Source organism: Artibeus jamaicensis, unplaced genomic scaffold, assembly GCF_021234435.1.
Source record: "Artibeus jamaicensis isolate MK-2021 breed Jamaican fruit bat unplaced genomic scaffold, CSHL_Jam_final contig_468, whole genome shotgun sequence".
Classification (NCBI taxonomy): domain Eukaryota; kingdom Metazoa; phylum Chordata; class Mammalia; order Chiroptera; family Phyllostomidae; genus Artibeus; species Artibeus jamaicensis.
In genome coordinates, this window is record NW_026521846.1 from 545,461 (window position 1) to 560,208 (window position 14,748).

General features: G+C 40.2%; 1 protein-coding gene across 4 annotated transcripts in view; it reads left to right on the top strand.

Moving 5' to 3' along the window:
- WDFY4 (WDFY family member 4) overlaps positions 1–14,748 on the top strand; it is a 362,573-nt gene that overhangs the window by 218,812 nt on the left and 129,013 nt on the right. For all 4 annotated transcript variants that reach the window (XM_053667357.1, XM_053667359.1, XM_037167947.2 and 1 more), the window contains exons 40-43: positions 1,572–1,649; positions 7,426–7,632; positions 8,970–9,021; positions 12,023–12,189. In XM_053667357.1, the coding sequence (XP_053523332.1) occupies positions 1,572–1,649; positions 7,426–7,632; positions 8,970–9,021; positions 12,023–12,189 (504 nt within the window). The remainder of the gene's footprint in view (positions 1–1,571; positions 1,650–7,425; positions 7,633–8,969; positions 9,022–12,022; positions 12,190–14,748) is intronic.

Consider the following 14,748-nt stretch of genomic DNA (forward strand, 5'->3'; position numbering starts at 1 on the left):
TTGCATGTTTCTTGAAAGATTCTTCATATCACATTTTGCACCTTATTTCCTGCATTATTTTAAGGTTAAGATCTGATAACTCTAATATCTGTTTACATGTGGGCATAATTTAATTGTTTATTTTTCTATTCGTCATTTTTATGGGCCTATCTAATAATTTCTACTTGACTGCTGAACCTCTTGCATGAAAATTCTCTATTAAAAGCTCAGGTGATGTGATCTTTATCCAAAAAGAACTTCCTCTGTCTTCTGGAATGTATTTGCTGTAGGGGTGATCACCATAATGTACTCAGAGGTTGACGTCGTAGAAATTGGGTTTCATCGTTGTAAGGACTGGTCCTTTTCCGGTCTGCCCTGATCCCTATGGTGCTGCCCTTCAGAGATCCCACCTTAAAGCCCAATCCTGCTGGTGTCTACAAACTGAAACTGCTGGAAGCTTTACTTATTTTCTTAGCCTCTTAGCCCCACACTGCTCATGAATTGGCAACTTCTTAAAGGGAAACATCGGTGTAGAAAGCTGGGCTTATTTTTCTTTATTGTCTTATTTTGGGCTCCTGTTCCATTATGTTCTGGGTGCCTTAGTGAGTTTGAACTCCAATTTTTGTCTCCTTAGCCACCTGAGACTTTCAAAAGCTCTGTTAATCTTCCTAGCCACCACTTGCTGTTTACCTTTTTAGCCTCTTGTGGTATTTTCTTTTTTTTTAAACTTTTTTATTGATTATGCCATTACATTTGTTCTATTCCCCCCATTCCCCTCCACCCTGCATACCCCTCCCCCACCATTTCCTCCTTTAGTTCATGAACACGTGTCTCAATTCCTTTAGATTCTATATTTCCCATGCTAATCTTGCCCCCCCATCTATTTTCTATCTACTGTCTATGCTACTTATTTTCTGTACCTTCTCCCCCCTTCTCCTCCTCCCACTCCCCTGTTGCTAACCCTCCTTGAGATCTTCATTTCTATGGTTCCGCTCCTGATCTAGCTGTCCTCTTAGTTTGCTTTTGTTTTAGGTGTGGTTGTTACTAACTGTGAGTTTGCTGTCCTTTCACTGTTCATCTTTTTTATCTTCTTTTTCTTAGGTAAGTCCCTTAGGTAACATTTCATATAATAAGGGCTTGGTGATGATGAACTCCTTGAATTTGGTCTTATCTGAGAAGCACTTTATCTTGTGGTATTTTTAAACATGTAAATATCTCAAGGGAAAATGAAAAAGCACAGATACTAGGCATTGAGAACATCTCAGAGAGGCTTTATTTCTCTCTCCAATATCTTGGCTCCTTAAATCTTGGCTCTCTTGGTAGCTCTCTACTGTCTTAAAGTAGATAATTCAAATCCAGTTTTCTAGTTTTTGTTGGGAGAAAGATTTATCACTACAGCTGGAAGTGGAAGTAACACACAAACATGTATGTATATTTGTGAGTGTATCAGCATAAGTGAAGTCTTTATTCATAAGGTTGTGATTAGTTTAACTAACAAATTCTGTGTTATTTTCTTTGGTAATTGGTCAGAGTAGAGAAATTCTTATCTAAAACCAACTATTATTAAGCTGTGACTTGCCTCTGTTTCCTAGGATTTTGTGTCATGTATTGAAAACTACAGAAGAAGAGGACAAGAGCTCTATGCATATTTATACAAAGATCATATACAGGTAAAAAAACAAAACAGGTCCTTTCTCTATGTAATAGCATGGAAGCCTCCCTGAATCTGAAATAAAGAATCAGCAGGGCCTTTGGTTTAAGTTCTAGATTGCTTAACTCAACCATCAAGTCAGTCCAACTTGCATGAACTGTGGAAGGGGTTTGAATCCATACCATCAGCAACTGAGGAGACAGGCAGTGAGTCTATCCACTCATCTGCTCAGGGTGTCTAGACTCCTTTGCTAGGAGCTAGAGCCACATTTGTAAACACAGCAGACATGGGCCTCACTCTCAGACAGCTTTACTAAGAAGGAGAAATATACATTAAATAACTGCAGAAATAAATAGATCATTATAACTTATGATGAACAATAGATACAGGAAGTACAGGTACAATCAGAGATCACAACAGGGAAAAGAATTTAATTTGGGCAGGTCAGAAGCTCTCTCAAAGGAGGTAACCTGTACGTTGAGATCTGAAGAAAGAGAAATACGGCCTAAAGTGTTTCTGAATAAATTATTTTGGCTAAGGGGAGGGCATGTATGAAGGTCCTGAGTCAGGAAAAAGCTGGATGTCATCAACTAACTGGAAAGACGAGAAGTGACTGACTGACCTGAGCTGGGCAGGGTGAGGATGAGGCAGGGTGGGGGCAGCCAGTGCTTGTCAGTGCATTAGGAATTCTGCTTTTTTTTTTTTTTTAAGTGCAGTGGGTTTCTGCTGATGAGGGCAGGTTTAGATATTCAAAACACCTCTCTAGGCATGATATTTCTGCGATCTAGGTAAAGAGCACTGGCTGTTAAGCCAGTAAGACTTCTGTTTAAATCTTCTTCAGTCTGTTTCTACTTAAGCCTGCAGTCTGAGCCTCAGGCTCCTGATCTTTAAGATGGGTTGATACTTCCTGTAAAGGTTAAAGAACAACTATAAAGCACCTGGATGGTGGCTGGCAGGAAATGACCCATATGTGGTAATGGAATGGCTAAGAAGTTATTTTTATTTGGTTTTGTTGTTAAACTTTATTTATTTATTTTTTGCAGCAAAATGGCTTTTTAAAAAATATTTTATTTATTTATCTTTAGAGGGGAAGGGAAGGAGAGAAGGAGAGAAATATCAATGTATGGTTGCCTCTCATTCATCCCCTGCTGGGAACTAGCCTGCAACCCAGGCATGTGTCCCACACTGGGAATCAAACCTCAGTCCTTTGGTTCACAGGCCCACACTCAATCCACTGAGCTACACCAGCTAGGGCATTGTTGTTAAACTTTAAAAAAATAATTTCTAATAATAGAACACAGCACATTACTAATTATATTATTTACTTTATAATTTCTCTGTTCCAGAGCTTGTGCTAGGTCTAAGAATTACAAAGATTATAATGGCACTGCTCTATATTAAGGGTTCTTAAAACTTAATAAGCAGACAAAGTAAACAAATAACCACAAACAGGGTGATGAGGCCTATTCTAGGATGTTCTGCTCTTAGGAGAGAAACAATGGGGTGTGAGGAGACATTAGGGGTATTGGAGTGGGGTGAGGGGTCAATGAATGGTAAAACAGTGGTGCCCAAGGGCAGGGGAAACAAAATAGGCTCTGATCAATTTAAGCCAAGTAACATGCTCTGATTTCCTCCACATAAGCTCCTTCGGGAGTCCACCACATGCCCTAAGAATAGGGGTTTGTGAGATAGATGTGCAGCCACACTACAGGAACACAGTCTGGCAGCACAGCCCCAGGCTATCTTATGAGTTTTCAGATTGTCAGACATGTCAGGGGTGGGAGAGCAGTTTGGGAGTGTGAAGTGCATGTGGGAAGGGTAGAACTCAGCAAAGTCTCCAAGACAAGAAAGAAAAGATCCAGCTTTCTAGAAGGTGGCCTTGCTCATTTTTATCAGCAGGCCTGACTGGGGTTTGGAGAGTCAAGAAAGATGCACAGAGTTCTACTGTTGAGTGAGGTATACTCAAGAAAGTCAGCATTCTGATGATAATCCATAAGGATACTTTCCAAGTGTTTAAATATTTTAGACAGATTGTTTCCATGTTTAAAGGAACACAGAAATAATCATTGTCTGTCAGAGATAAACAGGTCTGGAGCACTCACCCAAATTTTTTTAAGGGAAAATATTTTCCTAATGCAGGGCCCACTTCGTTTTCAGCAAAGTCAATTCCAAATTCTAGAAAGAAGTCAGGCTTGTCAAGCTTACCATGTTCTTCAAGTACTGCTTCTTGCAGATGCATTCACTGAGGTCCTCCCAAGAGGATGGTGATAATGAGACTCAGGGGCCTCAGCTCACAGGGCTCTCAGTCATAGACTGGGCAAAACTTCTCTAACATGGCATTTTACCCACAACTAAGAAGTCACTGGAGATGATGGGAGCCCACAGCAAGACAAAATAACATGATCAATAGGCAGTGCTCTGGAAGTTAACCCAAGCATCATTACGCCTCCTCATTCTATCACCAGCAAATTGAGCAATTCTAATATTTAATCTCCCAAATTTCTCATCGCTCTCAAAGTCCTGTCAAAAATAGCTGTCTGTCCTCTGGCCCTGCTCAGAGTTGCCTTTACCTTTTCAAATTCTATTTGTTCCCTTCTCTATGGTCCAGATGCTCTGGTTCTACCCTGTTATGTACACAGACCACCCTTTCTTATATCAAGTCCTCATTGTAATTCATGGAAATGCCTCCTCATGGCTGTGCTGTTTTTATAACACTGTAATCTTTACTGGGTAAAGCTTATTGCTAGATGCTTTCCACCCCAGAAATGGCCTTTCTCTCAGTAGTGGGGTGCACTGTGCTGTTGCACTCTATTCTGAGCTCTCTAGGGGCCAATAGGCTGTTGCTACTTCTTGCTCAATATCTTTATTTCTATTAAGTTTTGTCACAGCTTTATCAGATACAAGTATTAGAAAGTCAACTCAAACTGACCCAGGCAACAAATGAAATGTTTTATGCTATTAAAATGTCCAGGGAAAGCACAGGCCTCAGAATATAGGCATTCAAACCCCACTCTAAGGAATCTGTCTTCTCTCCCTTTCTCTTCTCTCTACTACATGCACACATTTACATACATACACACAAATTCATTAGTTACTAAGGCTTTTGAGGCACCAGGGCACATGAACAAGAGAGAATGTGAGTGTGAGGGGAACTCATGTTCTACTCCCTGGGCTGCACATCCTAGAATGAGGCAGTGTTCATGGGGAATCATTTTCTAAGTTGTATAAAGCCACTGTCTCCTTGCAAAGTTCCAAGGCTGTGTGCCGTATCTGTCTGAGGGGCCACTTTTCCTGATGCACTTAAAGGTGTCCTGGGACTGTGGTGAGTGGCCTGGATATATATCTACACATCTATTTCTCTGCACTGTCTCTTCTGTATGGGCTCTGGAGCACCATTGCCACCCTGGGGAATGATGCACAACAGTCCATCAATAACCATACAGTACCACTTAGATTTCCCAGTCTTGGGTGACATGTTAAATCCCAAAGCCAGGGCTAAAGTCAGCCCTACCGAAGCACTGGAGACTGAAAGCAGGGAAGGTCACCTAGAGGAAAGTCTCAATGATGCTATCCAAGAGTTTCTTTTTGGCCAAAAATCATAGCTGCCTTTAACATGCCAGAACCCCCTGCCTTTGAGTCTCTGGGGCGGCACTGGACCCATCTGAGTTTTGGACTGAAAGAGAACCTTGCGTTGTGCAGAAACACGGACATGACAGAGCATTTTGCAGATTTGGGAACTCAAGGCTTTTGCTATTTAGTCACCTCATGTCCTCTGCCCCAGGACCACATGAAGCTTATTATTGTGATTGAGCAGCCATTCATCTCTGAGGGGTCTCACTGCTGACACACAGATGTGTGGCTGCAGGCACTCAAGACAACTCAGTTTGCCTGTGATGAAGACTCAGGGAGCCATGAATCACAATTACATTGGTGGAGCCTTGGGATGAAGAAGATGCTCCTAAAAGACTAATTTGAAGTCCAGGGTGGACAACCCAGTAGCTCACGATTGTTCATAATCTATGTAGCTCAGTATGTTACTGCAAACACAGCAAAAATTTCTAGGGAGCTAAATAATTTTCCCCAAACAAGTGTTTGTTTCATATAACCAAATCCCTGTAAAAGGCTTTAGATAGTCATTATTTTTCTGGAGTTCCTTATTAAGCAGTTTGAGTATAGTGTAAAATGCTGTAACTGTTTTGGATATTAATGTAAGAACTGTGGAGAAACAAAATAATCTTGTTTCAAAGTAGGATTTAGTCAATGCACATTAATACTAAACTGGGTGAGGCACCACATAAAACTCTTGATTTATTGCTTACATAATCCCATGGTTTTATTATTACGGTGATAATATTAACAACATTTGACTGATGGGAAGATAAAAGTTCTTCAGTTTAAGTAGCTCATGAATGGTAAAAACAGGGTGAAAACCCAGGTTCATCTGATGCCAAAGACCAAGTTCTACCCACTATACTACCTTTGATATTTTCATGCAAATTTTCAAGTTCTGAGAATAATTGACCTGTTTAAAATTGTTTTTGATGTAATACTGGCAGAAACCATGAGTTAATAAAATGAAACTAGGCTTCCAGAAAAAGAATCTATCTCACAGGCTAAAGCAAAGGTTTTGGAATTAGACAGCTGGGTTTAAATTTTAGCTCAGTCACATGGTGGTTCTTGGAGAAATCACTTCTTTTCTCCTAGATTTGGTTTCCTTAAGCCAAGGAAACTTATACTATGAGGATAATAGAAGTCTTACATGTGTAAGTTTCACTCATAGAACCACTAGCTAGAGGAAGTGAGACACAATAGATGAGGGGATCAGCTTAACACATGATAATTTGTTTCTTTTCTTTCTACATTAAGTTTACACCACCTGTGCTTCTTGTTTCACCTTTCAGTTTCTGAAAATTTAAAATTAAAGTTTAGGGTAAATGTCATAAAATATTTGCATAATTGCAAGTTTACCCTGAAAGCAAAGTTGATTCAACTGCCCAAACTGAATTGAAATGTTTCCTTGGTAGGTGATGTATGAAACTCGAATGTGGCATACGAAAGCAGTTTAAGGGTGTTGCTGTAAAGGTTTGAGTTATACTCTAGCAGAAAGTGTGATAGTCAAGTGCCACAGGCACAAACTATAAGAATTTCATTAACACCAAAGGTTTTAGCTTCTGAGAACGTTCTAGAATCCTTGAACATTCTAGAAACATATATTAGGATTTAAAAGACCCTTTGATATCATCCAGGCCAAACCTCTCATTTCATAGTTGGAGATGTCCAGGGACAGAAATAACTTGCTTAACTCAATCTATTGCAGGCTAGTCTGCTAATTCCTGCCACAGTGCCATACCAGAGGACCAAAAGAAGTATTTTCAGCATCATTTTGGAAGGGTAGGGGTATGGTAAAATTTCCTGTCCATTTTGAATTGTATGGACTAGGTGAAATTCTCTATTTTATAACATAGATGCCCAATCCACTCTGATGATCAGCAGCAGGATCTTTGGGACCTGTCACTTTCTGCCCAACACCCAGCAGTCACATGGCTCTGAATTCTAAAGGGCTGATGTTTTTTTCCTCCCTTCTCCAGGATTAACTGGTCTTAAAACTGAGAAACCAATTTCTTCTCTGGGTCAGGTCTTGGATACACTACACATTTTGAGGGTACTTGGGGATGCCTATTAGGGGCCAGTTTTCTCAGACAATTATGAGGGACTTGGTCTGTTTACCCCAAGAAATTTGAAGTCAGGCTTGTGAGTGAAATGTCCAGGGGTTACACTGCCCTTCTGTTTTCCAGAGGCGGAGATGTGGCAACATCAAGGCAGCCAAAGCTTGGGCCCGGATCCAGGAGCAGCTTTTTGGGGAGCTGGGCTTGTGGTGCCACCCAGCAGAAGCCATACCCTGTTCCCAGTGGGAACTGGACTGGAGAGAAGGACCTGCTCGCATGAGGAAGCGCCTTAGATGCTTATCTCCACTGGAGGCCCTGAGTGCAGAAAGCCTCAAGGTAAGAGCTCCACGCAGCAAAGCAATGATGCTTCAGAGCAGGAAGAGTAGGGTACAGTGTCCTGAGCTTTTCCATCTCATTTTGTTTTTTCATCAGGACTCTTCCCAGTGTGCTTTGCAAGAGCTTTGATATGGGCAGGTCAGAGAGAGAATGTATATAGTTAAGGCAGGGTTGCCCTGATTTATTCCTGATGCTATTTAACAGAAAAAAAGAATCACTTACCTTCCCAGGTAACAGAGGAGAGATGCTGTAACCACAGCCTAAATGAGTGAGTGAATTAACAGGTGAATGATTCATATCTATACCACTGATCTAGACCACACTGACATCCACCAAAGTCCAGTAGAATAATCTGATAGCCATTGTTGGGAAAGAGCCACAAGATGATCACTGTCAGCTTGCATCAGTTACTTGTTGCAGAGCAGACATGACCAGCACTGCTCTGGGCATAATTATACAAGCAAATCTCATAGCAGGTTTTACAGTGGGAGCATCTTGAATTCAGCTATTTCTGCAAGCTCAAGTCAGTGACCCACTTAGTTTGAATGACATTGAAGCTGTACTGAATCCCTAAGCAATGGAATCTGGGCAGACCTCAGGGGCTTGCTGTAATAAATCTTGAACTCTGTCATCAGACTTACATTTTTACCTTTTAAAGGACTAGAAGCCAGTAGGATTGGTAGTGGATATAGAAAAGTCTGTTAATAGCTTTTTATTTCTTAATTGAACAATTCCCGATTTAAGAAAGTCTAAAAGCCAGCCTTCCAAACACTGGAACAAAAGACAGTGTTGTGTCCATTTTCTAGTCTGTAACCTCAGAGTCTTTTATCCACATTAAATCCTTTATAAAACCTAATGGGAACATTGTAATTCATTTATTCAGCAGACACTTGAAATTTGAATGTATTGTCAATGAACATCTTGTGGTATATAGTATGTTTCCCTTAATATATTTCTTGGGAAATGGGGGCAAGAGAAATAATTGTGCTGATGACCAAGCAAGAGGCAGGCTGCAAAGCCATGTCTGTCCCTGACCCCCCTCCAGAGTGGTCCACACCACAAATCCAAGATGCTATCTAATCTCATTTCACTATCATTTTTGGTGATTACTGTAATTCTACTTAATGGAAGATTGTGGGTTTTTCCCCTTTGACTCAAGAACATTAATACTTGCATTTTATTGTGGCCCTTTAGGATTTAGCATTTTCTCTTCTGGCGTCTGAGTCCGATGTATGTGATTTATTTGAGGTGATCACATGCATGTATATGTGAATTTGTAGAATGAGGGTCTGCATATAAGTAGTACCCAGGACTTAATTTCTCTGCTTTTATTTCAGGAAAACCAAGACAGAAATGGTGATATTTCTCAAACAAATGCTGAAAACAAAGGTACTCAGTTTATCAATTTACCAATTTTTTTATTTAAAAATTCAACCAATTTTTGGTTTTATTTAATATCTCATTAAAGAGACAAAATTAATATCTTGGAGGAAGAAAACATTGCAGGTCTAGAACACATAGTCCTAAGACTGTTTTCATTACTATGCTCCCCAAAATTAAGAAACCTACTCCAGGCCCCAGAGCTCCTTTAGGGGGAGAATTTTATGTAACACTGAAACAATATTTTTATTCAGGGAAACTATCTTGTCAATTTACTGTATCAGGGAAACCTAAAAAGTACCCCAAATAGTACAAATACATGTTCAATAGTATGTGATCCCAAACACATAGGAGGAAAATAACAGACTGTTTTAGAGTAAAAATGGATAGAATAGATATTTAATAGTTCTTACACTGAACTCTCTGATTGTAAAAGTTACTGATAAAATAGTCATTATTACAGTAGTCCCCCTATCCATGAGGGATACATTGCAAGACCATACTATGTTTTTCCTATACATTCACACCTTTCCACTTACAGGAAGCACTCTGATGCTTTGGGATCATTATTAAGTAAAATAAGCATAAGCACTGTGATCCCTTGACAATCAATCTGAGGACTGAGGCACTACTAAATGACAAACAGATGGGTACCATACACAGCGTGGAGATGCTGGATAAAGGGAGAAGTGCTTTCTGAATGGAGTGGAGCAAGATTGCTGGAGTTTTCATTATGCTACTCAGAACAACACACAATTTAAAACTTATGAAGTATATATTTCTGGGACTTTTCATTTAATATTTTTGGGCTGTGTTTAACTGCAGAGAACTGAAACTGGGTCAAGTGAAACCACAGATAAGTTTAGTACTTCCCAAACATAAAAAATACTTTGAATCGTATCTTATATGTATACTTATGCTTTATTTGTATCATATTATGGAGGAATTTGATTGAGTTGATTTGCTGAAAATTTGGGCTTCATTTTCAGAGGTCAGTTTGTCAGGAACACATTGGTACACATGGACACACAGATGTACACACGATATTTCAGGGTTTGTGTGTTTCTACCAGAAACTGCCTTTTGCTTCGGGCACTTTCTGTTCATTACTTTGACTATGTCCTAGGCTGCAGATAGTGTCATAGTTTTAACCAAATTACAGCTTCTTAGTATTGATCATGTTGTCTCATTTAAGATCTTAGTACTGGATTTTCTTTTGAGCTGGATACCTTGCCAGTCTGTAGTATTTCCCTAAACTGGGGATCCTGGGCTCTGAATCCCAGTTACATTTGGGAGTCCCACTGTGGTATAGGACTTATGATAACATTGTAATATCCATTTGCTTCTCTTCTCTCCACTCCAAGGCCCAAAGCTTAAGATCAAAATGAGAATCTGCCCACTCTCTCTTTCAGAGGGGGTAGGTGGCTACAGAGAGTGCAGTGGTGGAAATTGTGAGCTGAACTACAGTCATGGACTGCTGAGTCCTCTGGTCCCTAGGGAGCTCAATCAGTGGGGAAAAAAGGGCCTGTGGGTCTCCAACATGACTTCCTGGGCACCTATAACTACGTAGAGTTCTCCATGCTTGGGAAAGCCTGCAGGACACTTTTGTTCATTCATTTGTGAGAGACCCAGGTGGGAATGAGGTCACAGAGGTGATCATCTTGGCTTAAAGAAAATGTCTGGTAACCCCTTAACTTCACAGTCATGTGCAATATGACTGCTCCAGGAAGATGGACACTCAGGACAGGATGGAGGAGTAGAATCTAGAAATCCACATAGGTTTGTTCTTAGCTGGTACTCAAACATCCGTGCCCAGGAGCACATCCTTAGGAAATAAATGTAGGTGTGCACATGAATGACTGCAGCATAGTACATTCACAGAAGTACAGATACAGATACACAAACCACCTGTATCTCCGAAAAATAGGAGGTGAGTTGGGTGATTATGAAAAAGCAACACAATAAAATATTGTTTTCAAAGAACTTCTAATGAAATGGGTAAGTGCTCATAATACAATCTTGAGTAAAAAAAATAGAAAAAAACTATAAATGCAGTATAATTCCTATCATATCAAAAATTACATATGTGTGTGCTTATACATATATGTACTGAAAAGGTATCAGAAGTTAATAAACCAAATTGTGGACAGTGAAGAAAAACAGCCTAGAGTTGACAAGTTCATACTCTGGATGCAGAGGGACTAAGAGTCTGCTTCTATTACAACAATCATAATACCTTGAGCAAAGTATTTAGCCACTTTTAATTTTCCCATTTGTAAACTGAGGATAGGTAGAATCCAGAACTGATAGTACTGGATGAAAAATGTTATTAAAAGTACCCAGCACAGAGAACATGCTTACTAGATAGGATCTGCTATTATTTACACTATCTCTGGGTACATGAATATTTGTTTTATTTCTCATAATTTATGTTTTTTCCAAGTTTTTAAAAACTGTACAATAAGAAGACAGTGCTTCCATAATTTGTTTTTTAAAAAACATTGTTTTCAGCCCTGGCTGGTGTAGCTCAGTGGATTGAGCATGAGCCTGTGAAGCAAAGGGTCTCCGGTTCGATTCCCAGTTAAGGCACATGCCTGGGTTGCAGACCAGGTCCCTAGTAGGGGACACATGAGAGGCAACCACACATTGATGTTTCTCTCCCACTCTTTCTCCTTCCCTTCCCCTGTCTCTAAAAATAAATAAATTATTTAAAAAACATTGTTTTCAAAGAGTGAACAAAGTGAAATTCAGATAAAGTGAACCCTGGTGGAACAGCCAGGTCTGGGCACATCATTTGGAGGGAATCAACCCAAGGGCATGTTGAGCACACCACAGGGTTGGAGGGGTGATGTCCACTTGTGGAAACAGTGAAAGACACAATGAGATGCACACCACTCATGTCTTGCCTGAAACCTTGCAGTTCCTCACAACCAGGCAGGCCCAGACTACATACCACCCTTTGTGGTGTCAGGTGACTCATGTCAAAACTGTGTTGCTTTATGCCACTACAGATGAGATGACACCAAAAGAAACTGAGAGCGAGAGAGGTGAGGTGGCAGCAGATTGCACCCAGCTTACCTTCTTCCCTGCCTTACATGAAAGTCACCATTCTGAAGATTTCTTGGAACTGTGTCCGGAAAGACAAGTTATTTTACAAGAACTTCTTGATCATGAAAAGGTAATATAGCCCACCATGACTGTTCTTTCAAGGTAATCAGACATGAAAGAACTAAGTTTTCTTCACTCACATGGAAGGGGATAGCTCCCTGCGCTATAAAAAAATCAATGCACATGCTCCTGAATTTGTGTGCTCAGGGTAGGTGTGCAGATGGAACTGCACACCTGCCTCAAAGTATTTTAAAGGTGAAAATCAAGGTAACAAACAGGTAAATGAAATATGCTCTAGCCTTTATAATACCTGGGAGACCAGTTTTAAATGTAGAATTGACCTTGTAGTTCATCCGTCATCTTGGCTCCTGCCTGCAGACTGACCACTCTGAAGGGTACAACGAGAAGGTAGTGCTTCCATTAAGTGCTCCCATCTTGAGGGGCTTTGGGGGATGTGTTTGGACACCCTGACCCATATGTCCAAGTTGCTCCCACACTCTACACCTCTCGAGCCTTGGCATATAAGTACACTTCTGCCACTGTCAACCCTCAGAAGTGTGAACTTGGAGATAAAATGTTCAGGGACAGGAGGTAGGCTACAGCAATTAGTAGGGAAGTAATCATTTGGGATGCCTGGAGCTGGTTCATGTCCCTTTGGAATGACTGCAGGAGGGCCAGAGGGGTCTCCCTGAAGTGTGGGCCCAGCACGGGGCTCCTCTTACCCAAGTCTGAGAAAGGTATGGAAATTGTACAGCACATGTCTTAGAGCAGAGCAGACCTGAGCTCAAATCCCAGAGTAGCCACATACTACATGGCATGTCACCTAACATTTGGGAGCCCTAATTTTTCTTATTTTCAGTATGGAATTTATACCAACCACATCACAAGATTCTTGTAAGGCTTAAATGTGATAAAGAGACTAGCCCAGAACTAGACACATATGAGGTTGCTCATTGAAAACTATTTCTTCCCTTTCCAAAGGCTGAGTGGTTTTAAGGGCTAGGCGGATTTCAGGGTCTTATCCATCAACTCCTCTGTACCAGATACAGATGAAGGAGATGCTTCAGGGAAACAGAAATTCAGCAAGCCAAGCAGGTGCCAAGCAGAGATAAGTGTGTGAGAGCTGAGGGCCAGTTGGGCCTCGGGGTGCATGGAAGTAGATCTGAACTAAAGGCTACAAAGTAAGCAGCTTGGATTTTCAGGAGCAGGAGATAAGCTTAGAGAGCCTGTGATGAACATGAGCAAGGTGCAGAAACTAAAGCATGTCCTTTCTAGGAGCAGCTTTCTTGCAGAGACTCCCGGAGGGTGTTAAGCTGGGACTTGCTCCTTCAAGGGGTTGGATAGAAGAGCTGGACTAAAGTGAATTGGCCAAATGGATTGCTGCAATATTTTCAGCAAGTTGCTTAGCTACTTTCAGATTTGGATAACAGTTCAAGCAACACAGTCCTATAACAACATGTCCTTCTTATACCTGCTTAACCCAAAGCTTTCAGGCATAGAGTCTTCTTCTATTGGCAGGTCTTCCTCCTGCCTTTCACCATGTCTTTGCTCACACTGATTCATCTAACCGTGGTACCCTTCCCACTGGACTCTCAGCATCTGACTCTCTGAAGCTTATATTTTTTAAATTTTATTTTTCAATTACAGTTTACATTCAGTATTATTTTGTATTGTTTCAGGTGTACAACATAGTGGTCAGACAATTATATACATTACAAGTGTTCCCCTCAATATTTCCAGTACCAATCTGGCACCATACAGAGTTATTACAAAAATATTATTGACTATAATCCCTACATTGTACTTTACATCCTCATGACTATTTTGTAATTACCAATTTGTATTTTTAATCTAGTCATCTTTTTCACCCAAATTCCTTTCCCTATGGTTGCCATCACTATGTTGTCTATATCTATGAGTCTTTTTTAATTTTGTTTATTCATTTACTTCGTTCTTTAGATTCCACATGCAAGTGAAATAATATGTTATTTTTCTTTCTCTGACTGACTTATTTCACTTAGCATAATACCCTCTAGGTCTATCGGTGCTGTTGCAAATGGTAAGATTTCGTTATTTTTTATGGCCCAGTAATATTCCATTGCATGTATGTACCACGGTTTTTTTATCCACTCATCTATTTACTTGGGTTGCTGATCTTGACCGCTGCCTACTCTGAGACCTGGAAAACTGGTTTCTCCTTTGTTGCTGTCTCCACTGCCTTCTGCATCACCTCCTATCCATGATCTTGGCACCCAGGTCAACCATCACCACATCACCTATCTGCCTCTCTCACTGCCTGGAGAAGTCATTCAGTAAATGCTAACAAATGAATATTTATTAAATCCATATTTATTTTATTTTGATTATGGAAGAAATATATGTCTGTTATAAAATTTTAAAAGTAGATTTTAAGACATAGGAAACACATACACATATAAGTATATATGTGTGTATGTATATATAGTATCCATAGCTGTTGAGAGTGAATAGCAGATAACACAGTTTGGATGTATCATATGTTAATATGTTCACATAGATAAATGGATATTTAGTAAATGTTTAGTAAACTGAAAAGAAACAGCTGAGATCAGTGCTTCCTTACTATAATAACTTTTCTTTGTCTTAACCT